The 26,567-nt window shown below is 41.3% G+C and overlaps 1 protein-coding gene and 1 long non-coding RNA gene across 5 annotated transcripts in view; one reads left to right on the top strand and one right to left on the bottom strand.

Annotated features, from left to right (window-relative positions):
• Positions 1-1,000: 1,000 nt before the first annotated feature.
• On the bottom strand, positions 1,001-8,928 carry LOC142406176 (uncharacterized). Its single transcript, XR_012774481.1, has 4 exons — positions 7,869-8,928; positions 6,411-6,555; positions 2,250-2,319; positions 1,001-1,112 (listed from the first exon to the last, which is right to left on the bottom strand). It is a non-coding gene; the product is annotated as an uncharacterized LOC142406176 (long non-coding RNA).
• A 671-nt stretch (positions 8,929-9,599) lies between these two features.
• Positions 9,600-26,567, top strand: part of PDE7A (phosphodiesterase 7A) — a 78,769-nt gene continuing 61,801 nt past the window's right edge. For 3 of the 4 annotated variants that reach the window (XM_075494737.1, XM_075494739.1, XM_075494735.1), the window contains exon 1: positions 9,600-10,203. In XM_075494737.1, the coding sequence (XP_075350852.1) occupies positions 10,066-10,203 (138 nt within the window). In that variant the 5' untranslated portion in view covers positions 9,600-10,065. The remainder of the gene's footprint in view (positions 10,204-26,567) is intronic. The other variant, XM_075494741.1, reaches the window with a different exon arrangement.

The raw sequence follows: 26,567 nt of genomic DNA, 5'->3' as shown, positions 1-26,567 counted from the left end.
TTTTAGGGAACCTGAGCAGATGTCATGGTTTTCCCTGGTTTTAGGTATACTATAAAACATGCTGTCTTGCAGGTTTTGAACAATTCGCAAACTAGTATATTTATTCATATTTTTTATGTTTTAGAATGAAATTGCTTAGTAAAGAATTATGTTAAAAATATTCAGAGTCCAAGGTGAGATTAAACATTATAAAAGTTGTTTATTTTCTTAGGCCTGTCCTTGAAAAAAGTATTCTACAAACTTCTAGTAATGTAATTTAATCCAGAAAAATGCTGACATGGTATTGATTTATGTAGATTTAACTGATGTTCTAACACATGACTAGAGGGTGTTCTCCATAATCCCAACTCAGCAAAGCATGTAAGAACATGCATAAAATTAAGTACATACTTTGCACCACTAATACTTTATGCCAATTAACCCATATTTTCACCGCAAATTCTGCTATGTCTGTCTTGTATCATAAACATGTTACACATATATTCCATATTATATACGTATATATTCCACATGTTATATATTCCATATATATGTTATATATTCCACATATCCGTTACATATTTCAATATATGTTATACATATATTCCAAAGAATATCTTTATGTGAGATTTTAACACTAGATTTTCTAAAATGAACTACTGTTGTGGTTTAACCCCAGCCGGCAACTCAGCCCCACCCAGCCGCTCGCTCACTCTCCCCTGGTGGGATGGGGGAGAGAATCGGAAGAGTAAAAGTGAGAAAACTCGTGGGTTGAGATAAAGACAGTTTAATAGGTAAAGCAAAAGCCACGCGCGCAAGCAAAGCAAAACAAGGAATTCATTCACTGCTTCCCATGGGCAGGCAGGTGTTCAGCCATCTCCAGGAAAGCAGGGCTCCATCACGCGTAACGGTTACTTGGGAAGACAAACGCCATCACTCCGAACGTCCTTCCCTTCCTTCTTCTTCCCCCAGCTTTATATGCTGAGCATGACGCCATATGGTCTGGAATAGCCCTTTGGTCAGTTGGGGTCAGCTGTCCCGGCCATGTCCCCTCCCAGCTTCTTGTGCACCCCCAGCCTACTCGCTGGTGGGGTGGGGTGAGGAGCAGAAAAGGCCTTGACTCTGTGTGAGCACTGCTCAGCAGTAACGAAAACATCCCTGTGTTATCAACACTGTTTCCAGCACAAATGCAAAACACAGCCCCATACAAGCTACTATGAAGAAAATTAACTCTATCCCAGCCAAAACCAGCACAACTACTTTTTGAATTGTATAGTATCCGAGTAATCCCTTACATAATCCTGATTTACACCACGTAGGTGAGTTTCTATGATATAGATGATGTGGTCTAACTGTGGGCTGACTCCAAAAGGGGCACTCCCATCGCCAGTTATATATCTGCACTTTGTACCAGCTGTGCTGTTTGGCTGGTCCCACTTTTTGGGGGGAGGCTAAGGTTCATTTTCTGCCAGCTTAACTCCCTAAACTCTCTTGGCTTACCCTGGAGCTGAGCATCAGTCCTGGTAGGAGCAAACAGCCAGGAGTGAGATGGAGTGTCATGGCCCCTCTGCATAGCAGCATCTAGCTTAGCACCAATGTATTTTAAAACCACATTTCCAGTGCACTCCACGCCATTAAGAGCCCAGCCTCCGCGCTTTAGTGCACTAACCCCCCCTTGGCTTTTAAACCAGAGACCCGTCTCTAATTAAATGCAAAGCTGCTTTTAAGAAATTGATTGAAAAATGTTCTCCTAGTACTCAGACTGGCTTTTATCTGAACATAAAAGTCAGTTTATCAGAGTTAATCCTTTTAGTATGCACTTGTCTTACAAGAACAATTTTCTTTCATTTGGTCAAGACAAAGGAATTCAGGAATTTCTGTAAACTAAACCTCCCATTGCTTTGTTGCATTTTTGTTGACATATTGGCAACATTCCTTCCAGTTTTAATTGGATTAAGCACATAGAAATGTAATGAGTTGTAAATCAGACAGGATTCCAGCTACCTTTTTGCTATTGTTAAAAACAAAAGGTCTAGCAAAGAATAAACCTAAATAAAACCAGAGGTAGTCTCTTGAAAGTAATGAAATCGTCTCGCTGCATTTGCTCAGGTAGTTAATGGGAAGACTGGCAGAATGACAGATGTTCTTCCAGACTTTCAAGGTGAAGTCATGCTAATGCTAACCCCGACACATTCTTTCCTTCACAAAGAAATGTCAGGATGCTACATGGTGGAAAAACATGAGTTGCTGCAAATATTTAATCCTCTCACCTCTATTCATGTGAATGGGATAACCTTCTATTGCTACAGGTTTTGATAGAAGAGCGGTCCCACCAATTAGCTAAAAAGCAAGCACAAAAAGATGAAATACCCGATTAATTTTTGATGCAAGCTCAAACGTAATGGAGAAATTGAAGTAGTATATTTGAGCATCTTTTGAAAAGGCAGAAAAAATAACTACTTGGAATGTAATGGAGTAATTTAATTTGAATACTAATTAGTATACATTTTTACTACTAATGTGATCCTCTGAACGTAGCTGTTAATTCTAATTGTAGTTAATATTTATTTCAACTTAACTCTTTTTGTGAGGGAATAATTGCACAAAATGACACTTCAATAGAAATAAAATTGAATAATAAAAAAGCCAAAGTGCAAGAGGAGGGTAGGTGTAAGAGAAAGACTGCTAGTTCCCTGGAGGTAGTGTAGGATGTGCAAATGCTGCAAGTTACTCCAGCTTCCATTTCTGATTTGCTTCATCCACCAAAGGGAGACTGTTGTTAATGTGTCCTTTTTGTTGCTAGAAATTTTCCAATAATTTTGGCATATATAAAAAAGCAACTACTCTACATTCTCATACAAATAAGCTTCTGCAACAAGGAAGTGCACTCATCTTTAATATAACCAGAAATAAATTAAAATGTTCTTTGTCTGAAAAATTCTAGTGTTATTAAGAAAGGTCTCATTTTTGAGCTTTAAATAACAAACTGCTTTCCTTTAGTTTTTGACAACTAAACACAGTGAGATTAATAAGGCACTGTTGCTTCAGCCTAGTTGGTAAGCAGGAACTTCAGTTCATTATTTCACTTCTAGCAGTATTTGATATTCTCAGTTTTAATATTACAAGACACCTTTACCAGATGCCAACAGGCCACTAAAGAATCAGATGGGACACCAGGAATCTTTTGAACCTAAATAAAACTTCCAAATCCAAACCTAATCCTAACTCTCAGTCCCTAATTACGGGACTGCTTACTTAATTTAAAAAAAAAAAGAAGTAAAAAATGCTTTAAAAAATCTTTGTTAAGACTGTGCTGAAAATTACACCTTCATGTCAAGAAATCTAGAAAGGGTGTGCAATTTTAATGAGGTATTGGGGCAACATATAAAACATAAAAAAAGTTACAAAACCAAATCAAAATAAACCACTACATTTTCTAAAGACAGAACGGGTGATTGATGCTCTACAGCTTATCACAGAGGCTACCAGGTACTGTACGCTGAATGGTATGTTGAGAAATTATTCAGCTGGTGAGTGTGCAATGCATTCGTTGTGTCTGTTTATAGGGGTCCAAACCCACTTCCATTACCAACACAAAAAGCTGTGAATTTTCAGCTTCTAATAACACCATTAAACTTGTAAGCTGCACCTCTGAAACTGCACCTGGGGCTCTCATATCCTCCCACTCTGATATTAAAAATATTCTGTGCATCAGCTGTTATTATGCATGTAAAAATGACACGAAGAGCAGCTTTCTCTACAGGCTTATGCTGACACCAACGCCCTTAGTCATTTTAACACCACTGTAGTATGAGGATTTTTGTCCAGACAACCATAGTCACTGAGAAAACCAGAACTTCGACGGCTGAGATCATTTAAGCTTGTGCACTCTAGCAAATTTCTAGAAATGCATTTAAGCAAGAATAAGTGTGTGAAAAGAATCACCTTTTCATGCTGTTATTCCCAATATCTTCAGTGGAGTTACAAAAAGCTGTCTTTGAACCAATATTAAACTTTTGATAGTCTGCAGCTGTGTTCAGAACTGACTTTTGTTAGCCTGTTTCCACAGTCAGCCCCTGTTTCTGGAGGCTATAACTTGTCAGTAAAACTCCAGTCTTAAATTAAGCATAGAGCGGGATTCTTAGGGCTGGAAGCAAAGAAAAACTGAAATCCTCTGGGATCATTCTTTTTAACTTTCTGCTCCAGCTTGCTGGTTTTGGTGCAGAACTGGTACACGTCCATTAGCCAATGTCAGTTTAGTGAAATTGAAGTTATTACAAATATTGAAAGTATTCTAAATAGTTTTCAATACAATATTCAAAATACCAGAAATGGAAGCAAAAGCAAACAAGCAGTCTGCCCAAGCAAGCCAAACTGACTTAATCTGCCCCTCCAGCAGAATGACAAAACCTGCAGCTAATGGGAACATGGTACACGTGACATAGCTCGTCTTCGCCGACACTGCCCTTCTACACAGTCTGCTCTGACACTACCGTAAACAAAATCACCTATCCCACTTCATCTGATCAACTTCACGGACACAAACCGAAGCATCTAAATTAGGAGAAAGGCTGCGCTGTGTTCCTCCTTTTCAGTGAAGACAAAGGCAGCTTCAAAGAATAACTTGAATGGCCTGCTGTCTTTCCCTTAATTATTGACCATGAAATTAGCCTTAGACAACTATTCTCTAGGTTAAGCCTCTAAAGTTAGGAAAGATGAACCTGGGCCACAGAGTAGATAAAACTACTGCAATATGGGTGCAAAAATGATTTGAAACCATTCCCAGAGGAGTTAGCAAGGGTTGACAGGATATACTAAATACCACTCTTCAGGTCTCTTCCAGATCTTGGACTCACTCATTCACAGAATTTTCACTGTGGACCTGACTGTTTTTGAGAGCATGCTTACTAAATTTGCAGATGACAGAGAGCCAGGAAAGACTGCAAGTATATTGAATGACAGGACTAGTATTCAATCTTGATCAACTGAAAAAAATGGCTTGGGGAAATCACAATGCACTCAGGTAAAGGCAAGTGCAAGTTATCCCACTCAGGAAGGACTAACACACCAAGGGGATGGCTAAAGTTCTGCAGAAAATGATCTGGGGGTGCAGGGGATGGCAAACCAAACAGGAGTCAAGGATATCATAGAATCATAGAATTGTTTAGGTTGGAAAAGATCTTTAAGATCACCAAGTCCAACCGTTAACCTGGCACTGCCAACTCCACCGCTAAACCATGTCCCTAAGCACCACATCTACACCTCTTTTCAATACCTCCAAGGATGGTGACTCAACCCCTTCCCTGGGCAGCCTCTTCCAATGCTTGACAGTCCTTTCGGTGAAGAAATTTTTCCTAATATCCAATCTAAACCTCCCCTGGCGCAACTTGAGGCCGTTTCCTCTTGTCCTATGGCTTGTTACTTGGGAGAAGAGACCGACCCCCACCTTGCTACAACCTCCTTTCAGGTAGTTGTAGAGAGCGATAAGGTCTCCCCTCAGTCTCCTTTTCTCCAGGCTAAACAACCCCAGTTCCCTCAGCCGCTCCTCATAGGACTTCTGCTCCAGACCCTTCACCAGCTTCGTTGCCCTTCTCTGGACACGCTCCAGCACCTCAATGTCTCTCTTGTAGTGAGGGGCCCAAAACTGAACACAGTATTCGAGGTGCGGCCTCACCAGTGCCGAGTACAGGGGGACGATCACTTCCCTAGTCCTGCTGGCCACACTGTTTCTGATACAAGCCAGGATGCTGTTGGCCTTCTTGGCCTCCTGGGCACACTGCTGGCTCATATTCAGCCAGCTGTCAACCAACACCCCAGGTCCTTTTCCACTGGGCAGCTTTCCGTATTGCCACAAAATGTCATATTGCCACAAAAATTCAAAAAAGCCTGACGCAGACCCAGGGCAAGGCAGAGGGAAGGGATACACTGAATGGGGATAGGAGTACGCTTCAACTGGGCTGCCAGATGTCTGGAAGTCCTATGGAAATATGTAGTATTCACTCAGACAATAACCCTGGGTAGAAAGAAAGGATGTATCTGGACATATGCCAGAGAAATGGCACATGCCAAAAACAATGTGTAAAAATGCAGTTACTGAGGTCACACCAAATGAAAAGACATTTTCCTGTCTATAGAAATAAAGCCTACCTTTTATACCATGTAACTCCTTCAGGTAAGAAGAAAAGCTAAAGACTCTCTTGTGTTTTTCTTGATCGTGTACCCGGACAAATGAAAATTTTCTGGGTTCTCAGGGTGTTTTCAAAGTACAAGCATGTTATGCCTTTGAGGATCCTTATTTTCTGTTTTGTACAAGGTGGGAAAAGCATCGTCTTCTGTTCAGACCGTTCAGTTCTGCCAGTGTTAGCTGGCTGTGCCCCAGAGCGGCACTCTGTGCCGTGCAGTTAGCCCAGCAGAATGTCTTGCTGGTGTACCTGTGTGATTTCATCCTCTTTTCATAGTAACCAGGAAACCAAACTAACTCCGATTTTGTGATCTTCTGTCTCTCTGGTTTCATGAGTGCCCTGCTTCGCGATAAATCTGGTAATCAGTAACGCTACTTCCTTGCTAGACAGCACCCTGAAAATGATAACGATGTGTAAAAGACATTAACTGTAAATGTGCTAAATGTGCTAAAAAATTGGAACTATATTAACGCTCCTTAAATCTGAATAAATTGTGATGTGTAGTCTCTGTTAAAGGATGTATCCGCCATGATAAAGAAGCCACAATACAGAGGGCTTACGTAGGTGAACTATGGCAACTCATGATGCCATATGATGCATTTAAGAAGCACAGTACCGTGGTGCTCAAAGCACTCCATGGTTCACAAGGAAAACAACTTAATTCAGACAAAATGCTGTGAATGAACATTTTGGTGTTGCTACACTTCTATAACAAAAATAAATAAAAACCTCTTTCCTGTGCTACAAGCTCTTAACTTGCAGCAAAACAAGACAGCAGACAGGATAGGCAGGATGTAAGACACAGAACATGTATTCTTTTTGTAGCAAACATATTTAGGCTGAAAATACGAAACTTACACCATAATTCTAAGGCTTTGTCTATCATCCTGAGGTGGGATTCTTCCTCATAAACTTGTATGAGAAATCATCACCTGGCTAATATTAATAACTTCTGTATTTACTAAAAATAGTAATTTGTGTCCTGAAAGCAGACCGCTTATGGAATCAGTCACTGCCGGGAAAAATCTATGCTTACTTTGTAAGAATGTATTTCAGATTCCTTAAAGGTGTTTATGTAACATTAATTAGAGATCAAAGGTAATTTGATTATTAGTGAGGGAAAAGAAAATGCTGATTATGTTATTTAATAATATACTGGCTCAGACTGAGCGCTAATAGGACCTTAAAGAACTAGTTTCAACTAGTCAGATGGGAAGTACGTAGACCTGATAAGAACCGTAAAACACATTATCAATAATCTTTATTTATAGTTTGACCTCGTAGGATTGAAATATAGACTATGTATATTCAGTGAAAGTAAGAATATGCTTTTTTTCCCCTACAAAACATGATATTTTGTTCATAAATTGAGTTTTAGGTTGACTAGAGTAAAAATCCATCCTACCGGAGTACATAAGACTAATTTGTTATTAGTAGGAAAGAACCAAAAGTAATTTTGAAAAATGAATGGGGGAGGGAAATCCTGACTCCAGTGAAGCTGGTGGAGTTCTATCAGTAACTTAAACGCACCATTCATTTAAGGTAAGCAGGCCAAATATGAGTAAACTGTCAAAGAATGCAGAAGAAAACCTGACATACCTTAATTACTGGGGGAAAAAAAAAAGCTGAGTATGTTATTTTTCTGTGAATTATTACGGGATTATTATATATTTTGAATTATTGCATGCATATGTTACAAAATCATACTGTGAATGCTTGTGACATTTTTATTTCATCGAACAGGAGGAAAACAGCTGAAGAAAGCTTTTAAGATGAGGCAGTTGATCCAGTGTCCTCTCTCATGTGTCCGAATATCCGTTTGGCTATCCATGAGACAATGTGGGATTGCAGTTCTGCAAAAGATGAGGTGCATTTGTTAACTTCATAGCTCAGAGTAAAATGGCCATCAGTCCACATCTATAAAACTTCTTGTTTGTACAACTAGTTCAAACAGATGAAAATCCTCCGTACAAACCCCCTATTCTTTCCAATTGGGTTGCTCCAAAGCCATGTCATTGCCTATAAATAACCGTTATCATGTGAAATCGAAACCTTTCTGCCAGTAAGCAAGCACTTCGAAGAACAATGTATTATGCGAAATTAAATCATATGAATCATTTTGCAAAATCTGATGTTTAAGTGGGTACAGGCACTTCATGTATTATTCAAAGAACAGAAACGTTCCCTTACCTATCATGCTATATTTAGGATTTTTTTATGATGGGGAAATAAAAGAGATGAAAGGATGGAAAAAAGCAGCTGCAGGGAAAGACAAAGAGAGCCTTAGTTCTAGAAAATGAACCAAAGTTTATTCCCAACTGTCCCAGCTAATGTGATGTACGCAGCCATGGACCAGACCACGTCATGGATTACTCTATTTCTTCCTTAAAGTCCAATTCCCGGAATCGTGTGGTTTGCCAGGAATCTCATTTTTTTACCTTAACAAAAATTACATGGTTTTACTTCTTCATCTTGCAAAAAACCACCCCTCCACAGTCTAAAAGATGAACAGCGAGGATTCAAATGCAAATACAAACTCCTCCGTGTATTGCTTTTGATATATGATGCATTTTAAACAAAACCGTCTTTCCGTGTTTGATTTTCGCGTAGCCGCGCAGGTTGGGCGTTCAAGGCCAGGCCGTACCGACCGGTGCCGTTTCCCGCGGAAGCAGCCGGAGAGGCCGGATCCCTGGGGAGAACGACGCCCCCTCAGCGAGGCTCCCCCAGCCCTCAGGGCACAGCCGGGGAGGACCGAGGGCTGACAGAAAACGCGGGCACCGCGTCACGCCCCCCACCCCCGCGACCGCCTTCCCCGCCCGGGGGCTCCGACCCGCCTCGCCCCCCGGGCCCGGCCCCCTCAGGCCTCGCCCGAGCAGCGCCGCGCACAGCACGTGCTCAGCCCGCCGGCGGGCCGGGAGGAAGCAGGGAGGGAGGTGCCGCCCCCGCCCCTGGGCGGGCCGCGCTGCCAGCCGCGGGGCGTGGCGCAGGCCGCCCGCCCAACCGTCCCCCCGCCCGCCGCAGCCCCGGCCTCGCCGCCAGCCGCGGCCGCCACCGAAGGCGCGAAAAGGAGGGCGCATGCGCCTGCCGCGGCGCGCGGGGCCCGCTGGCGCCGCCGAGCTACCCTGCTGCGCACGGGCGGGCGGGAGGAAGGGGAGAGTGGGTAGTTACGTGATGACGCGCTGCGTGTCGCCAGTCGCGCGACCCACGCAGAGTCCGTCGGGCTTGTGCCTCCTCCTGGGCCCGTGCGCTCAGGGCTGTTCCGAGTGGGGGCGGGCGGGGCGAAGGCTTCCTCCCTCCTCCTTCTCCTCCTCCTCCTCCTCCTCCTCTCCCTCTCCCTCTCCCTGTCCTCCTCTCCCTCCCCTCCCCGGGTCCCCTCTCCTAGGGCCCGGCCCCTTCCCCCCGGCGGAGCGGGGCCGTGCGGCAGCGGCGGCGCCTCCTCCTCCTCCTCCCGGCCGTGCCGGACAATAGGGGCGAGCGCGGCGTGTGTCTCACCCAAAGCGGCCCCCCCAGGCCGGTCTCGCCTCCATGCGCGGCGCCGGGCAGCGGGGCTGACAGCGGCTCCCGCCGGCAGCAGCGAGGCCGAGGGAGCGGCGGCGGCCGCGAGCTCCGGGCCGGGACCCACCGCCTCGGGCGCTGACAGAGGCGTCCCGCTTCGCCGCCTCCCCCTCGCTCCCGGCGGCGGTTCCCGCCAGGCTTTGGCGGCGGAGGACAAAGGCCCGGGGCCCGGCGCGGCCCGGCCCGACCCCCCGGGGGGTGCGGGGGCGGTGAGGAGGCGCCGGGCCCCCGCGGGGTTTCGCCGCGGGCTTCCCCCCCGCCACCCCGCTGCGGCGAGCCCTGCGCGGGCAGGTGCGGCGGCGGGCGAGGCCGCTGCCCTGCGGGGGGCCGGCTCACGGAGGCTTCTTCAATGGAAGTATGTTACCAGCTGCCGGTGCTGCCGCTGGACAGGCCGGTGCCGCAGCACGTCCTCAGCCGCAGAGGGGCCATCAGCTTCAGCTCCAGCTCCGCGCTCTTCGGCTGCCCCAACCCCCGGCAGCTCTCGCAGGTAGGCACCGCCACCGGGCCCGCCGGCTCCCGCCGCTCCGCGGCGGCGGGGTCTGCGCCGGCTCGGCGTCCCGCCGGTCCCCTGCCCGGGCGGGCGGCCCCGGCCAGCCCCCGCCGTGCCGCTGCCGGGCGCCAGGGCCTGCTTTTGCTGCCAGCAGGGAGCTAGTGGTGCCAGAGAGGTGCGGGGAGGGTGGGCTGGCGGCGGAGCTGCCCCCGCGGGCGCCCGGCGAGCTGCGGCGGGGGGCGGCGGCAGGGGCGAGCGGCCTGCCTCCCCGGCCGAGTCGCCGGTCGCGCCTTCCCCGCCTGCTGCCAAATACTGGTGGCGTTGACGAGGACATACAACGTCTTGTAGGTTTATGGCTAGTTATTGTCGAGGTTGTCTTTTTAGCATTGATTGTAATGCGAGCGGTGAGCTCCTTGGGTTTTTTTTTTTTCAGAGCCAGTGAATTATGTGTTTCTTCTGTAATTTTTAAACTAGGGTTGTTTTCTATCGTTTTAGCTTGGGCTTTCTTTGAAGGGTCGAAGTTTCCTATGGGGTTGCCAAAAGCTGCAATGACTTTATTGAAATAATGAACATGCACTGCAGTGTTTTATTTGGGATGCTAAGCTATTTCTCCCTCCAACTATTAAGACTTGGCAATCCGTCTAAAAAGAGACAAAGATCCTTGGCTTTTCTATTTCCACGGTATTGTTCCCTGCTCGCATTACATCAGGCACAAGACGAACTATACTGTGTTTTGTTTCATTTGATCGTGTTGGAAATACTACAAAAAGGGTCATTATAACTATCGGGACAAAAGGGAGGTTTTTCTTGTGACCACTGCCTTAAATTTCTGAATACGCGTTAGTATGGTTTCCCAGAAAACTGATAAAATCATATTCTGGCAGAAGTCTCTGGGGAAAATTTGGAATTATGGTGGAAAGCATGTGTTCTGGTGGAAAGTCAGCCGGTTTTGGCTTCTAGGGATTTCCTATAATGTCTAGATTGAAAGGTCTGTTTCAGTGCTCTAAAGTACATTGTCCTTACAGAGGATGTTGTCTTCACTCTTTATGTGTGTAATGGTCATTTTTTTCTTGTTTACATTTTTGGGGTATCGTATTAAGTTATACTGATTTTTAATGACTTGCTTTGCTTCATATATGCATATATAGAAAATATAGAGCTACCAGTCTCTTTTGGCTTTGCCCCTGGTTTGGTAGCAGTGAAGCTCTGTGTGTACGTGAGCATTAGGCATGTGCGTGTTTGGGAAGGAAGGATCAACAAAATACTGTGTAAATGACCATGAATTTGAATGGATATGGAAATAATTATTAGTAAGCAAATGAAGATGAACATATGTTGATAACCCTCCCTTCCCTGAGTATGAATGTAATAATTGACAAAAACTTTGTTTTTATGACAAATTAATTTTCCACATAGCAACTGGGTTAGGATGTTTTGCATTTGTACCGCTTGATCTGAGTTGTACTTGGTGATGATGAATTTTCCATACGTATAAGTCGTCTTGAAAGTCCAACCTAATTTAGCATGTTTTGTCCTGTGCAAATAAGAGGAGTCTCTCTTGTTTGAAGCATTCATGATCTTCTGGGAAAAGGAATAGGCAAAGTGATCAAGGTGATGTATTATATTTATTCCTTTTCTGCGTGGTTTCCAGAGCAGGTGATGCATGAAGTGTATACAAGCTTATCAAAGTAAATATGATATTGACATTTAAGTATTTTTTTCCCCAACTTTCAAGCTTCTCGATGGATTCCTTGTTTTCTGACCAATACGCTGTAGGTGTATTAGTGAGTCACAGGGAGAGGTGCTTGAATAACTTGTCAAAAAAGTGAAAACTATATGTATGCTTGACCAAGTAGTATTTCCTTTGAGTAAACCAGAGAAATAAGCTTATGCATTAATAAAAGGGAATTTAAGTGAGGAAATCTTTGTAAATATCAGCCAGCTGATTAAAGTACGGCTATGTTTTGCTGTCTTTATCTTTTTTTTCCTTTTCTTGAAGTCTCCTACAGATAATAGGATGTGAATGTCTACCAGACTTGCAATCATAGGCTGGTGTAAATGATGGACTAAGAAGCATCACCAGTGAGATTAATGATTCTGTGTAACTTTGGAACTTAATTTCACCTTGCAAGTCTTCTGTAAGACTCCTAGTATTCCAGTTTCATTGCTGTTCAAAGAGGTCTGAACCATTACCAGTTTGTCGTTTTCGGTCTTCTGCTTGGGCTAGCTTTGAGCAATAGGAGTAAAACTGGAGATGCGTACTAGCAAACTCAAAGCCACTTATGTACAGCCAGCATTTTACAGTTAATACACATTTGGCAGATTTTCTTAAAAAAAGTAAGGTCTTGAAAATTGAATTCGCACTTACAGATTAAAAGTGAAATGATTTTGACATAAAACATTTTAGGCTTATCCTTTCAGCAAGGAGGTATTTTACATGGGAAACTCAGGTGAGACAAATGTGTGCTACATTAGACATAGCATTTAATTGTCATAATGCTAAGCAGGCAAATATTTATCTCTTAAAATATATTAAGTGAAATTTCAGTTTAATATTTTGTTAAAATTTTCACTAAATGGGTTCAAAATGGGCTCTGTGTTACTTTTTTAAAGCTTAAATAAAGTGGTGCTGGAAATGACCTCAAGAATTCTGGTCTATTCCTCTCAGCCCCAGGAAGGATGAATTGTACTTACAGTATTATTAGCAGATGTTTGTCTAATCTGTTTGCTTAATCTGTTTTTTAAGATACAGTCTTATGAGATGCGGTGAGCTGACATAACTCATTATTGCTGAAGGTTAAAGTCCTGACATTGGGCATGTATTATTACTACTTCCTTTATGCCATCTCTGATGCTTGTCAGGTGTTTGCTGTTTCAGTTCACTGGAACAGCAGAAAACTAATACAAGCAGGAAACTGGGTAGCTGCCTGCCATCTCTTTGAATAAAATAGGCTTAGTGAAGTTTGTCAGAACTGATTTAAAGGAAAGGATGGTACCACTAGGCTTTTGAAACCCATAAAAGCCTCAGATAACAGAAATTACGCAATCTCACTAGGCAACTTAACTGTTGTTAATAGTGCTTAACTGTTCTTGTCATAAGAGAGTTCTTTCCTAATACTGAATTTAGATCTTCCTTGTGGCGATTTACACCTGTTACTATCCCCAGTAAATGTGGAGAAAAGCTTATTCGTTTTCTCTTTGCAGTTTTGTTATGTATGAATTATTTCCCTGTAGTCATCTTTAATTTCAAAATATTAACAGCAAAAATACTAAGTGACATCTGTTACCTGGAGGTTATTTGTGATATTTACTGTTCAAGTCCAGTCAAGTGAAAAGCTGCTATTGTATGGGTTTATACAATTGTTTGAGTTAATAATTGTCTTTGAACATGAAATAATTTTAAATGCTAGTGTTAAAAGCTGTTTTTAAGGGCACTTAAATGGGTAACTGTTGAAATGACTAGGACATTTCACACTGGTGAGACTGACTTTAGGTTCACTGTGAGATCAAGTGGATGTTAAGTAGTACCTTGGATCATACGTTTAGGGTGTTCATTACAAATGTTGCAAAATGATGTTTTTTACATTAAAGCTGAGCTTTCAGAGGACGATTTTGGATTCTTTGCTCATCTGTTTTTTAACTTGTGTTGTTAATAGTAGTAAAAAGGAGTTTCTAAGACTGTCTGTACTTTAGTGTGAAAATTTTTAGTCATTTTTTTAATGAATAAGGGTTTATAATAAAAACCACTTCACAAATGTAGCTGTGAGCACTTTTAGATTGTGTCCGGTGTTGCACTCCCTCCCCAGAAAAGTAGAATCAACATAAACGTATCACAAATGAGTGCCTAAAGAAAACTGCCTAACCTGTTATTTTTGACTCATTCCTATCCTTGTAACTAGTTCTGCACTCTCTTCAGTGCCTCCAAAAATGGCATTGGTGGTATCTAGTAGCAGAGTCTGAATGGAAGTAAAGATCTAGTTTTGGCCTTTTTGTCCTTAAATGTTTGAAATTGATGATGGTAAAGGAATATATCTCCTAAGGACAAATTGCATGAAGGGGGAGTGGAGCAAATAGTAGAAGACTCCATTTGAGCCTCAGAAATGTAGGCACTAAGTCTCTACCTGAAGTACCAAGTATTACCATGTACCAGGTACTACCATGTACTGCTACCTGGTGTTTGATCATCTAGTTCATGATCCCTTTTTATTGCATCTCCATTTCATGCATTTAAGCAATATAGCATCATGCTTTGTGACTCTCCATGTTATATACACCTGAACAGTAGATAGCAGATCATGCACATGGAATCCTACACTTGACTTAAAGAGGACACAGTGGGGAAAAAAGTCACTAAGAGCAGCTGGAAGTGTACTGCACTGGTGGGCTCTTCAGTGAAGGGTACATGCTTCCTCTGAAAAATGTATTCCACAACATTAACTAAGTGCTTTGGCCACCTTTTGCTGTGTAACTCCCCTTTTCAGTGTTTGTCACCTGATATGATACAAACATGTTTTGCTCTGCATGTAGTGTTACAAGGTACAAGACATAGCTGAGAGGTGTATTTTTATGGTCTGAACATAGGCCTTGGTCTTTAATCCCATGGTTGCACCTTTTTGTTGGGAGAAGTGATAGCATGACCTATTTTTCCCTTGCAGCTGCTCATTTTTGCTCCTGCATTTTCCTCTCAGTTGTGTCAACTTCTTTTTTTTTTTTTTTATCAGGTTATTTTCCAGCCCTGGCTGATTCATAGTATAGTTTCATAAATGATTGTGCCTGTTAGTAAGGAGGAAGCAGTATGCCACAATGCTAGACCAGGAGTAACGAGCGGTGGGGAGACAGAAGGAATGCCTTAGGTTGGCCCTGCTATCGAATGTGGAACCTTACCCTAAACCCCTTTCTTTCCTCATCTGCTGTTTTTCTATAACTTTTCTTTTATACCTTTCTAATAGTCTCCATTAGTGTTTCTCATTTGCTTCCTCATTTTTATTAGCTTTCTCCTGCCGTTTCCCATATCTCTGCTGCATGAATAATTAACAAGTTAAAATAATGAAATAATTTTCATGATGTGATTCCTAGCCTCTGGAATTAATTCTGTGTGTTGCTGCTATGCTTGCCATTCCCTTCATCTTCTATTTATTGTGTCTGGTTGCTGAGATTGCATCTATTCATATGAGAGGCAGAGTCTGACTCTACCCACAGCACGGACAAGTTCTGATTGGGGATTTCATGCACTACAGTAATTTTATGTGGCAGTTCATTTTTAAAATGCTCTCAAGTTTTATGACCAATTAACTTTTTCATATGTTTTAGTGTAAAGCAACATTGGTACTTTCATTCTGCAAAAGGTCATAGCAGCTTATTTCATGGCCTATAATTGCCTATGTAAGATCTAAGCAGAATAATAGTTTAAAGTTCCCATTAATTAGATTGTCTTAAATCACCAGAAGTCAATTCTTCTTTGTCCAGATTGTGTAATAGTATGTCTTGTGCTTTGTATGAACCTCAATTTTCTGATGCTATCTTTAAAGAGAAATTGGTTTGAAAAGAGAGATTGTAGCTATGTGCCCCTTAAGTTGTGAAATATTGAATTTTAACCGTAAAACAATTTAACAATAAGTTGGCATTAGTATATGAATATTCAATATTCTGTATAAACTAATAATGTAGTAACGTAATGCAGATACAGGTTGTTGGAATTAGAAGTGTTTTGTATAGGATGTCTGTTTCAGCAGCTTTTCTTTAAAAAACCCCCTGTATTTGCTAAGTAAGTCTGGTTTTTTTAGGTTGCTTGAGAAAAGCAACAGTATCCAAATTGGGTTAATTCTGAGTCAATATGGTAATATGCTCAATTATGAGGTAAAATAAAGTCTCATAAAAATAATGTAATTTTCTGACACTTCTGTTGTTGTGCTCTTTTTGCATGTAGAAAATAATGTTGAAGACATCTGTGGTTTAAATCCTTATTTCTTCAGTTCTTTTATTTTCTGCAAAGCCTGTGGGGAGAAAAAAGCCCTGGTAATAGTTAGAATGGTGATTTGTTAGAACAGTTCTCTGTCATGTCAATGACCATTGGCTTATTTTTTTCCTTGTGTTTCCCTCATCACTCAGTATCTACAAGTTTCCACTTGTTTTCTGCTAAAATTGTAGGTTTCTGAGTATACTCAGTCATTTTATAGCATAGAGGATCTTGGATTTGTGACTCTGTTTTCAGGTCCTGCCAGGTTATGGCTCAGGTATAAGAAACGCGTTTTGGATTGGACTAAACCTGTTGTATTTGTCTTTCTTAAAAATTCACTGAATCTGTGTAGAAATAGTAATTTGGCAGCTCAAATTAGATCCCCCCCCCCCCCCCCCCCAAGTGTGAAACCAAAGTAATGTGGTTGTCCTTTACTGTGTAAATCTTTGTTAATACACATCAATACTTTCCACATGTGAATTTGTACAGTTGGGTGTCTAAGATGTAATTCATATATGTCATGATATGATGAAAGAAATGTAGTGTATTCTGTTAGTTAGAATGCCCTTTCCTTGTAAATGAAGGACTGAGGATGGACATGCTAAAAATTTGAAGAGTTTAATCTTAATCTTGGAAATCATACTAAATAATGCATTTAGTGCAAATGGTCCTTTGTGTGCGTTCACAGCTAAATGAAATGTTCAGTTCTACTTGAGAAAATTCTTTTGTATAAGCAAATACAAATGCTTGGTGGGTGCACGTGCATGCATGTAGGGTCTCACGGGAAGCATGTGTCTGGGACCAGGAATTGAACGTAGACCTCTCAAATTCCAGTTCAGTGTTATGCATAAAAATCCTCATAGGAAAACTTGGAAGAGTTTGTATTTCATTAGATGTGAAGTTTTCCTCAGTTTGTTCTGATTATGTCATTAACAAGTAACTGCAGTGTAAATAAGCACCCCATGTAATCCAGCAAGGCAGCCTGCCAAAGACAAAATATTTTATTATAAAAATGCAGTTCTGGAAAACTGGATTTAAGGGTTAGTTGGGGGATTATTTCTTTGTATGTTTGCATGCTAGGTGTATGGTAAGGAATTTGTAGCCAAATATTTTGTTTTCTTTCTGGTCAAAAATAAATTTGTGGCTGTTATCTCACCTTCCCTGCCCTCCTCCCTTCCATACCCTAAGAATTTTTTATTTCTGTTACAGCAGTCTAACTCCTGTTTTCTTCCCACTTCCCCCCTCTTTGTACACCTGTGATACGGCAATCTGACTTATTATCTTCCTGACCACACTCCCACAATAATTATAATTAAAGAGATTCCTGGAGTCTGCTTTACATCACAAGGTAGAGGGCAAATTCTTTTCTCAGCTCCTAGCTGGAAGTGTGAAGGAGCCAAAATTTGCAGCAGGCCCTCCTTCTCTGCCTGCCTGAGCATCAGAAAGAGAATGCTGCAATGAGAATAATGAAGATAGCTCTCTATCAGTAGAAGATTTTACTATTTCTCCCACTTTTTTCTGCCAGATGAGATATGTGGAGAGAAAGAGGCTGTTTACCAGTGATATCCCCCCCTCTCCTCCCCCATAGCAGACATAGCTGGATATGCATTTAATACATGCGAAATACAACTGCTTGCCCACTCTAGGGCAAGGGGTCAATTCTGTCCCAAGGGGGAAAAAAAACAGAGGAAAACGTACAGTAACCTGTTCCAAGGCTGTGAGGAAAAAGGTTCTAATGGGAAGCTTGAGACTTCAGTAGGCAGGTCAGCCTTGGTACAGGAAAGGTTTAGAATCTTTGTGCGCAGTCTCTGTCTGATGTGGTGGTTCTTAGTTGTCTTAGAAATTGAGGTACATATGGTGTTGGGATACTGACAAGCAAGTGATTTCCTGAGGGGCTCAGTTACACATCTATATCAGAAAAAGTGAACGTTCTTACAAAAAAATACTCTGTTTATTAATAGTGTAGTCCGGTAGTGGAGGGACCATAGCTGTCATGACAGGAGTGACACTGGCCTGTGTTATTTCTTGCTTTATGTTTGTAGCTAATACACTCTGTATGTTGACGTTGCAGTTGATGGCATGCTGAGGAGGTTTCACATTTAGTCAGGCATGAACTTGCACTTCCATTTTTTTAAACTTTTCAGTAAAGTTCCTGTGCAACAGTGATCTCCTGAAATGCATATGTGCGGTGGTGGTGGTGGGGGTCTTGTCAGTAGTGCCCTGCCTTAGCTTCTCTTTTGGAATGGTAAAGGCCTCTAACCAGTTTTCAAAAAGTCTGGAGTACTTAAATTTCCTTGATTGTTATCAGTGGAATTTTAGCCTTTAGATTTCAGCAACTGCAATAATTGAGCTCTTTCTGGTATTGGGCAAAGGAAAATCCATACAGTTTCTTTTACAGCTGCAAACATGGTGTGAGACTGCTAAATACAAAATGTCCATGTATGGAAGTAAAGGTGAGGAGTTTTCTTTGATGTTGTTGCTTATTGTGAGAGATCTAGAGAGTAACTTCATGGAGTTTTGTTCTGTCATTTCTTCTGTTGTAAAGTCTGAGCTACATTTCCTTTAGCATAGTGATAATAGGAATTTCTGCACTTTTCACTGGACTTAAACAATATATTTAATCAGCTTTTCTTAGCTTGTTTTCATTTGGACAAAATAAACTGATTACATCTTTGTCCAGATAAAACATCTAGCATTTAGTGCACAAATTGACAGAGGAAATGGTAGAAGTTTATCTATTGCCTGAATTTAAAAAAAGAAAAAGTGAACTGCAGTTTTTTACCTTGAGAAATCCCATAATGTCCCAAATACTTCCAAAAAAATTGTTGTCCATCCCATTTTTTTCCTTCTCCTTTAAAAAATGACACTGGTTCTCTCCTGAATATAGTCACCTTGCTTATATCTTTGTCACTTCAGATTATTGTGAGAATTTTGCAACCTACCATAAATGAAGACTAGAAGTTAAACAGAGCAAATTGCAGGTACTAAATTCCTTAAGTTTTGCTTGCAGGGAATGTGTTGGGCTTGTACTCTGTGATCTGTATTGACGTTTAGTCTTTTTTAAGGAGGAGAAAGGCTTCATCTGCCTGGGAATGTTGAATGGTTGAAGCTATGGTTACCTTGGTGTTTTTCTTTTTCATGCGATATTATGGTATTTTTGCCAGTGCCCTTCCAGCTTACGTTGAGGCCCAAAGGGATGTTTTGTGTCTTAATAAAAGGCCCTTGGTTAAAATTCCTTGTCTATCACCTTTTGATACAATAGACTGTAAGTGAAATAATCTGCTGTGCACTACAAGGCTAATCCATTTTCATGAGCTTTTTAGGAAAGATGATTTGAGAGGATTAGATGAGGAGTTATTATTCATGATTGGTTGACTAAGTAGGAAAGACTATTATGACTAATGAAGTTTAAGACTTTTTTTCTTTATCTTTAATACTGTTGTATTCATATGAGAGCATAGGAAAGAGGCTATATACTAAAAAATCTGATTGTATTGAAGCCAATTTGGGAACCAGGAGGTCGAATTTTTCTCTTATGCTGAATGTGGCAAAGGGTCTGGTTAGAGTGAGAGGAGGCAAAGATCGATAAGCTAAAGAATACATCTTAAGCTCATTTATTAATGTAATAATACATGTTACAGAAGGTTTTTGTTTCTGACAATCCTCAAATTAAGATTGTTAAATTGAAGTATGATGGTTTTCATGTTTAATGTGTCATGAAAATAGGAGGGCAATTTCTTTAATTCTACCTTGTTTGACACTCTGTGATGCTGGGCTTAGTGCTTGGAGAGGCATGGTGGTTGATGATTGTCGTTGACTGGAGCCATAGTTTTTGTTACTAATATTCTTTTAAACAGAAATTCTTCTCTTTCAGAGAAGAGTTTTATTTAATGTTTGTAGTCATAGTTCCAAGGTGGTTTTGGTGTTAAATGTAAGCAGTATTGCTTGCACAGGAATTGCTTTTAAGCTGCGTGTCTTTACTCCTCCTCTTGTGCTGATATTTGCACTCCTCTGACCCCACAGAAAGCTAGTTTACTGAGCTACAGCAGCAGAAAGCCCTTTCCTTTTTGTAGCAGTAATTTTCTGCTTATTTGGATCTCCCTGGCTTTCTTGCAGGGTCTGAGGAGTGTTGGTGCAAGGGAAGGAGCAGGGATGTACAGTCAGAGGCAGCACGATTTGTGGCAACACTGACTCAAGTTGTTTCCACTGCAGTTGGAGGAATGTCCAGAGCAGCTGACAACTGTGTGGAATTGTTTCCCTTTCTCCCCAAACAAGAGTGGGCTGAGTAGTTCCCCAGTGTTACTCAAATTAACTAATGCACTGTATTCTGCTATTTAGTATTCTTGAAAAAGCATTGTGCACCCCGTGCCTTTTATACATTAATATTCACATAACTTCAAAATCTGTAATTTCATCTTTATTAGATGAGTCCATGCTTCTGTATTTTTCAGATATTGGATAGATTTGACTTGGTAAAAAGAACGTTTTAAAAGGGCTGTTGTTAACCTTTGAACAAGTGCTTGATAAAGTGCATTAAGTCAGAAGAATCTAGATTCTTCTCTTTTTTTAACTGTAAAAGATGCAATTTGGAAATTTGGGTTAATAGACTTATTCAAAATATGAAATTCTGTTTTTGTTTTTCTTATGTGTATGAATAGAACATTTAGAAATAATGTACAAATGAAAGGTTATTTTCATGTGAAACTGAAAACGTCTTTCCTGTCTCCTTTTTTTACTGAAAAGTAGCTATGGTTGCTACAGTTTATAAATGAAACGTGTCAGAACATGAGGATCAATCCTGTCTTTTGTCTTTGGAGAATTGCTTAGAATACTTAAAAGGCCTGCGTGTGTGTGTGTGTATGTGGGTGTGTGTGTGTATATATATGTGTATATATGTATGAAAATAAATATATAGATATATATGAAAATGTGATAACAGAATAAGGGTATGGTGGGTGCAGCATAGATTCAGAAAAAACAGTATTCATTGTACCATTTGCTACCATGTTGCCTGGTGTCCAGCAAGTCACAGAACAAAATAATATCCTAAATGTATCAATTTCTGGAATATTTGTTGCTTTTACTCGATCTTTCTAAGCAAGAAGTTTATGCTTATTAGATCACTAGCCTTTATCATTTACAGTAAAGTTTTAGAAGCACTTGGTCAGAATGAACAATAGATAAAGACACATAGTTTTACGGTGTTGTAAGTGCTTCAGGATGATGTCAGGTAACTGTTGGGATTGTTCTTTTTAGTCTTTTTTTTTTTTCCCCCTCCAGATTCCTAGTTGTTAGATATCTCTTTCAAACTTTGTAGAGCTTGCCCTGACGCATGTCTTAGGCCAAGGACAGTCGTACCGTAATAGCTGTTCTCTATGTTACCAAGTTGCCAAGTCAAACAAATTTGGATTGACTGAATACATGTGTGCACAGTTGTTCAGCCATCCGTTTCTGCTGAATTTAGTAGAGCACACAGTATGCTGATTATGTTGATTGGCAGAATTATTTTGAATCCCAGCCTGAAGTGCCTCCAGTTCTGTGGAGGTATTTGTGGGTGGCTTCCTTAGGGGCCTGTGTGGAACCCAACCCCTGTCCTAGGAGAAGTGCCTTGAGGGAGTTCGGATGCCATATGCCAGTCTGCCCAGTGCAACCCCATGAGAACATTCCTGGGAACCGTCAACATCCAGGAGATAAGATAGGCCGTATGGCTGATACATTTGCTGGATCATGATAGAAGAGAAGAAGCTGCAGCAATAAATGTATTGGCTTCCATTTCATGCATGCTGGCGTTTGGGAGAAGAGAATTGATCAGTAGCAGATGATTGTTCTGCAGATGAAGTAAAACTTGAGGATGGAAAAAGTGACGTGCATGGGCATCCTTTCTTAGTAGTTCTTCATGTTTGCTGTAGAAGACGCTGTGTAAAGGTCTTACCTGAAGTTTCCTTTGTAATATTTGTGAGAATAAAGAATGAGGACTGACTGAAGGCAGTGTATGAGAGTTGTGTCACCAGTGACTTATGGGGTTTGTCCCCCTTGGGAGAAGGTGCAGATCAAATAATTTGTGTGAAGTGCTTGATGGCAGAATATTACCTCTGCATTTTGTGAGATTGTTTTGAAAGCAATATGGTTTTGTTGAATGCACACATTGATCCCCATCTGTTTCATCTGTTGTATTTTCTCACCTCTACTGACTGGTTTGTGGCATTGCTTTCTTCATGTTCCTACATGGTGGCTCAGGCCCAGATACAGCCTCTCAGACCCTCTGTGAAAATTTCAGGTGTCTCTATGGGGCCCAGTACTTCACTTTACTCCAAAAGTGCCAGTGAAAATGAGTTTGGTAAATAAAGGAAATGGATCTATTGCAAAAATATGGATTATTTATTATAGTAATATGTAATAAAGTTTTAAGCAGATCTCTGCTTTTTATGAATTCCACTGATTTAATTGCTTTGGGAAAAAGAAGGAGGCAGCTCTGATCAGGAGGAGAAAACTGTGGACTTCTAGGGCTTCCATGGCCACCTAGGCTTGTGTGTGTTGTCACATAGTGGTGTATACTTTCATCCCTGCTTCTCATGAAGCGATATTTTTTTGCTGGCTATGGGCTGTGCCACTAATTCTCTGCAGGGGATGGAAAAAAAGATCGTGCTGCAGAGAGTATGGCAGCGCCTACACAATACAGAGAGGCCTCCAGTGAGGCAATAGTTGCTGAGTTACGGTTTCCAACATTGAGCTTGCTTCTCAGTTGCTTCTTCAGTGTCTCTATCAATTTTCTCACCCTTGTTGAAGCCATATAATGGCCTCCAGCAGTGCCAGAGCAGTGAGACAGCTCTTACTCTTTTGTTGCAGTGGTCTTTTAAGCCTCTCTTGGAGCCTCACAAGGATGCGAACTGCTGCATATCAGTCTGGTCAGTGGTATTGTCTCATAGATGATATAATTGTCTGTGCTCCCAGTTTGGGCCCTCTGTGCTGCTGCTTTGCCTTGTAATTCCAGCATATCCAGACTGCTGCCTGCACACAGCTGGGATAAAGGGGCTGCATTTGAGGTGTGCCTAGCACATAATTCACTGACAGTTTTGGCGGCCCTGCCTCTGGATTGCGGGCTGACTTTGGGTGGGTGCAGGATACAATACTAGGTGTAAGAACTTGTGCTCTAACTGTGGAGTGGCAGTGTCTTTTGGAGCATGGTTGTTAAAGTGCTCAGTAACTGGGGAAGAGAGGCAGTTGTTGGTTAGAGCTGAAGTGACTTAATTTGAAAAAGGAAGGACAGAGGGGAAAGAAAGAGAATCCTGGTTTTGGAGATGAGCCCAATTCTACTGAGCGTTGAATGGAGAGTATGGTTACAGTTTCTAGTTTCTGTAGTTTTTTCTAAAACCCTACTCTTCCTTTGACTGCTATCAGTCTTCTGAACACCCAAGTCAACCAGTAGAGAGTGTAGGCCTGAAATAGTTTATAACGGGGGACTGTGAAATGTGCTTTTGTCCTTAGTCCATAATTTGGTAATGGAAAGTGTTTGGTAAAAGCACCAGAGCAATGATATCCAGAGGACTAACAAGGAAGCTACTAATGTGGGTTAATTAGATCCATAACAAACTGAAATAATTCAAAGTCAGGTTTCATCCCATGAACAAACTGACCTGGTAAAAAAAACCTCATATGCAGGCAAAGGAATTAACATCCTATTGTTGCAGTACTTTTCTTAATACCTTCTTTTTTATATTCAGTGTCAGGCATCCTGCAGGTTTTTACTGTTTTATCAGTCCATGGTCCTACATTTTCTAGTTCAGGAAAAAGAAACATATTAGTGAAAATTCATTGGTGCATTCAAAATGTAATGTTTGGGTTCAACAAAGATAGGAGATTTGCAGTTCTGAAGGCAGGTGAAATGTTTGTGTAGTTAAAATGGATATTTAGTGAAGTGATTATGTTCTTTAGTTTTGTAGTGTGCAGGTCTAAATGTTATGTGAGTTTTACCCTGCCTAAATACTTTTTTTTTTCATTTTGCAGTTCTGAACTAGATGTGTGTGTGCTAGCTAGTTACACTTACTTGGCTGAAATGTGCAAGGGTTCTCTGCATTTTGAGTCTTTCTCAGTACGGTTAAGAAAAATGTTACAATAAAATCAGGAATCGTAATACTGTTAAACTTCTGCTCTAGGGCTGAGGAATTGTACAAGGATTGTAGGTGAGATAAGGAACTTTGTCATCCCTGCCCTAACAACAGTGACCTCTCATGTCCTGCGTGGCCTGGTTTAAAGGTGCTGCTGAAGCGTCCATCTCCTCCAGCATCTTTGTTCCCATCTCAGCTGTGCAGATACACATAAGTGTATCCCTTCATTTAGCTGTTCTTGGAATCTTTCATCCTTCATAAATTCCCTTTCCTAATCTTACAGGCTGTTCTATAGGCTCTTCTGTCTACCATAGAATATGGTAGTTCTGCTCCTATACTTTCGAGGGACGGAAGGACTCATGCTTAGGGGAAGAGGGTCTGGTCAGTCTGTAATCCTTCACGGTGCTGTTAGAGACAGAAAAGGGATGAGAATGAAGACATAAATATACATAAATATTCTGGGGTCTGATGATGCAAGCTGGGGCCCAGGACCAGTAATACAGAATTACTGGTGCAGATACTGTAGTAGGCATTAGTGCTAGACTCTTTGGTGTTGCTTCCACTTTTAACTGCAGTGTCACTCTTGTAGTAGCATATTGCTTTTTCACTAAATGAAATTAATGCATTTATGCTTATTTGTGAAAAGTTACTCCGTGAGATAAGGACGTGTCTTTCATAATAGCTTTTTAATGCTAGATCTCCAACACTTATTTATGCCTCCAGCAACAGCCATGAGATAGTCTGATTACTGGGCATGTTTTTTGCTGTGGAGAGCAACATGATGCTTTCTGCCTCTTTAGCTGGGAGAAGGAATCTCTGGTTGGTGGGCTTTAAAATAAAATGTTTTCTTGGTATTCCATGGACGTTAAAATTCCTAATAAAGGAACTGCATTTATCTTTCATGAATGTTCACCTTCATGAGTACATTTCAAGTATTATCAAATCTTTCTGGTTTTAATAGATGTTCTGCTAAGGGGAGACTGAAGGGCTGCGAAGCTGCTTGCTTTTAAAGTTCTCAAACAGTGTTTGAATGAAGCTAGCTAGTGGACAAACCCATAAGGGCTGTGCTTGGTAATGCTGACTCTTCATCATACTGTGTAAAAACTTCAATAATCAGTCCTTCATACTCACAAAATAGAGCACATAGAATTTTGCATCTCCTACTGTCTCATCTAGGAAGAATGCTTTTTTTACCTCACAACTTTAACTGGAATTCATTTTCTGTCATCAAGCAAATATGTAGTGTTTAGGAGGCGTGTGAGCTGTGCTTTTTGATGTTAAATACACAGAGGTAAAATATTTCAACAGTAGCGTGAAGGAGAAAGCAAGCTATTTGAATGTGTAAAACTAGCAGGAACGATAGGTAAAATGCATAGCAGAGCCTGTAATTTAAAGGGAAGAAAAATGGGGTAGGGGGAATGTTCTTGTGTAGATTTTTCAAATATTTGAGCTAGGAGTTCCTATATAGTGGTATTTAAGAACTACGCATGCTTTGGTCTTGTCCTTTGATTCCTTGTAAGGGTACAAAAGCTTGCCCAAGTGCAGTGCTCTGCTGATTTCTGTGATAAAGGGACAAACTAGATCATTCATTCATTCTCTTTGTCAGGTGCACACGCACAGGCACTCACTTCAATAAAAAATAAAGGCATTTAAAAATGTTACGTGCGGATGGACAAGCTTTGGAATTAAGAATTTTCAGGTTCGCTACTTTAAATTGTCCTACAATCACAGACCAAATTATGGCAAAAAGATGCTTTCTTGAAGATGATTAAGGAGTTCTAAGTATTCTAAGAGCAGCTCTTGAGGCCATGGGGCGCAAATTAGTTCTAATTAGCCCATGGTGGAATGTGTCATTGAGGTTTTTAAAACTTTCTCTTCTATAAGGTAGATATCCCAGCATGTTTCTCAAGATGTCTTGCCATGTTAAAATCCACACAACACTACCTGGAGGGTTGTTCTTTAAATTGCCAGTCTGCTTTGTGATGTGTATCTCCAAAGCCAGCTGACAACTCAAAGCAGTTGAACATCTGCAGGGACCACATTACATAAATGTGTTGGCGCCAACGTCAGTTCTTCCCACACATTCAAATGAAGCTGGTATGGCTGTACTGTATCTTATTAATCAGCTTTGTCCATCTAGGTGATTTGTCTTTGGAAATGATGTCAGTTACTTAAGAATTTGTGGTACCTCACATATTGGCAAGAAAGGTGGGGTTGTAAGAAACTAAGCAGGAGGAACGGAAGCTGAAGAAGCTGGTGATTAAGTTCCTTTCTGGAAGATGAGACCTACAGAATGTCTT

The sequence above is a fragment of the Mycteria americana genome, chromosome 2 (genome assembly GCF_035582795.1).
Source record: "Mycteria americana isolate JAX WOST 10 ecotype Jacksonville Zoo and Gardens chromosome 2, USCA_MyAme_1.0, whole genome shotgun sequence".
Lineage (NCBI taxonomy): Eukaryota > Metazoa > Chordata > Aves > Ciconiiformes > Ciconiidae > Mycteria > Mycteria americana.
Note: the sequence above shows the minus strand (reverse complement) of the source record. Positions and strands in the feature narration are given on the sequence as shown.